This window comes from Aphanomyces invadans, assembly GCF_000520115.1.
Source record: "Aphanomyces invadans strain NJM9701 unplaced genomic scaffold supercont1.371, whole genome shotgun sequence".
Taxonomy (NCBI): Eukaryota; Oomycota; class Saprolegniomycetes; order Saprolegniales; family Verrucalvaceae; genus Aphanomyces; species Aphanomyces invadans.
The window spans coordinates 1-1,237 of record NW_008580516.1 but is presented as its reverse complement, the minus strand read 5'-3'; the positions used below and the strand labels follow the sequence as shown (position 1 = coordinate 1,237).

General features: G+C 47.1%; 1 protein-coding gene across 1 annotated transcript; it reads right to left on the bottom strand.

Moving 5' to 3' along the window:
* Positions 1–304: 304 nt before the first annotated feature.
* On the bottom strand, positions 305–985 carry H310_15342 (hypothetical protein; the record flags this gene model as incomplete). Its single annotated transcript, XM_008883325.1, has 1 exon — positions 305–985. A coding segment is annotated over one exon (681 nt), but the record flags the coding sequence as incomplete, so codon positions are not given.
* Between the last annotated feature and the right edge of the window lie 252 nt (positions 986–1,237).

Sequence of the window (1,237 nt, the reverse complement as noted above, 5' to 3'; positions counted from 1 at the left end):
TATTTCGCCGCTCCATTTGGACCACATAAACGTGATGCAACTTGAGCATCAGGAAATGATCGTTCAATATTAATGTACGTGTCAACTTGCTTCTTTTGACCCCGCCATCGACCACGCAATTCAATGTGGTCTTTTGAAACACCACATTTCGCACAATATGTTGCTGCTCCCTTTCGAATGCTGTGGGTTCCCAGGTTTCCGGCCACCAGTTTACGAAGTCGCAATGCTCCAATGCCACACCAAGTAGGGAGTGAACCATTCTGTGTCCATCATTTCCATTGCCATACAAAAAGCAATCACCAACCAATGGGTCCACCAACGTATCCATGTACACAGCCAGGTTCAACAAAGGGCATAAACGATCGTCCATGGATGCAAGGACAATTTGATGAGGGGCTTCGCGGTCCTCGGAAATTTTTTTTGACCACCGCATCTGACACAGTAGGGTAAGCTGGTGACTTGGGTTGAATGAAAACTCACGCAAACAGAGTTTCATCATGTCGTCGACTCGTGCAACCAGGTGCCATTGCAACGTGATAACGCTCCCAAGCCGGTATCGATCCAATTCCGAAAATTCGGAGCATAGTCGTATGACTTTTAATGCATTCATGAACTCGGTGAACTCAATGGGCCTGCGGGCTTTTGACTCGACGCCCTGACGTTGCACCTCACATTTCATCACCAACTTGATGACGTCATTTACAACCACAGATCGCGTTGGGTTGCCCTCTCGCCGGATTTCGTCCCATGGAATCATGCGGCGTGGCATGAACGCGCTGAGCATCTTTTTCATAGATTTAAGGGTGTTTGCTCGTGCATGTGTTGGAAGGGAAGCAGACGTTGGCGCAGTAGTTCCAAAGGCTTTAAGGTTGAAATAGCGCCGGATGTCCTCAGGGGTCACATCCAGCAAGTTCGTCTCAGTGAAGTTGGGGTCGTTGAGCTCCTCGGTGCGTCCCGAGAACTCCATGAAGCGCTTGAGCTCCATCAGGTATACTTTGCTCGATCCATTTGCGGTGTGATTTGTGTGATATTGAATAGGAATGATTGGGCAGTTTTTTCTCACACTGTGAATCACACTTCAGTGTGATGAACACCCCACTGGAGAATCCCAGTGGTTCAAAAATTGACCTCATTTTCAGCCAATCTTTTCCAAATCAATGCTATGTGCGAGAACTGATTTGGCAAATATTTGAAAATGCAACGTTGGAGTGATTTTGTCAATAACATACAGGTGGTA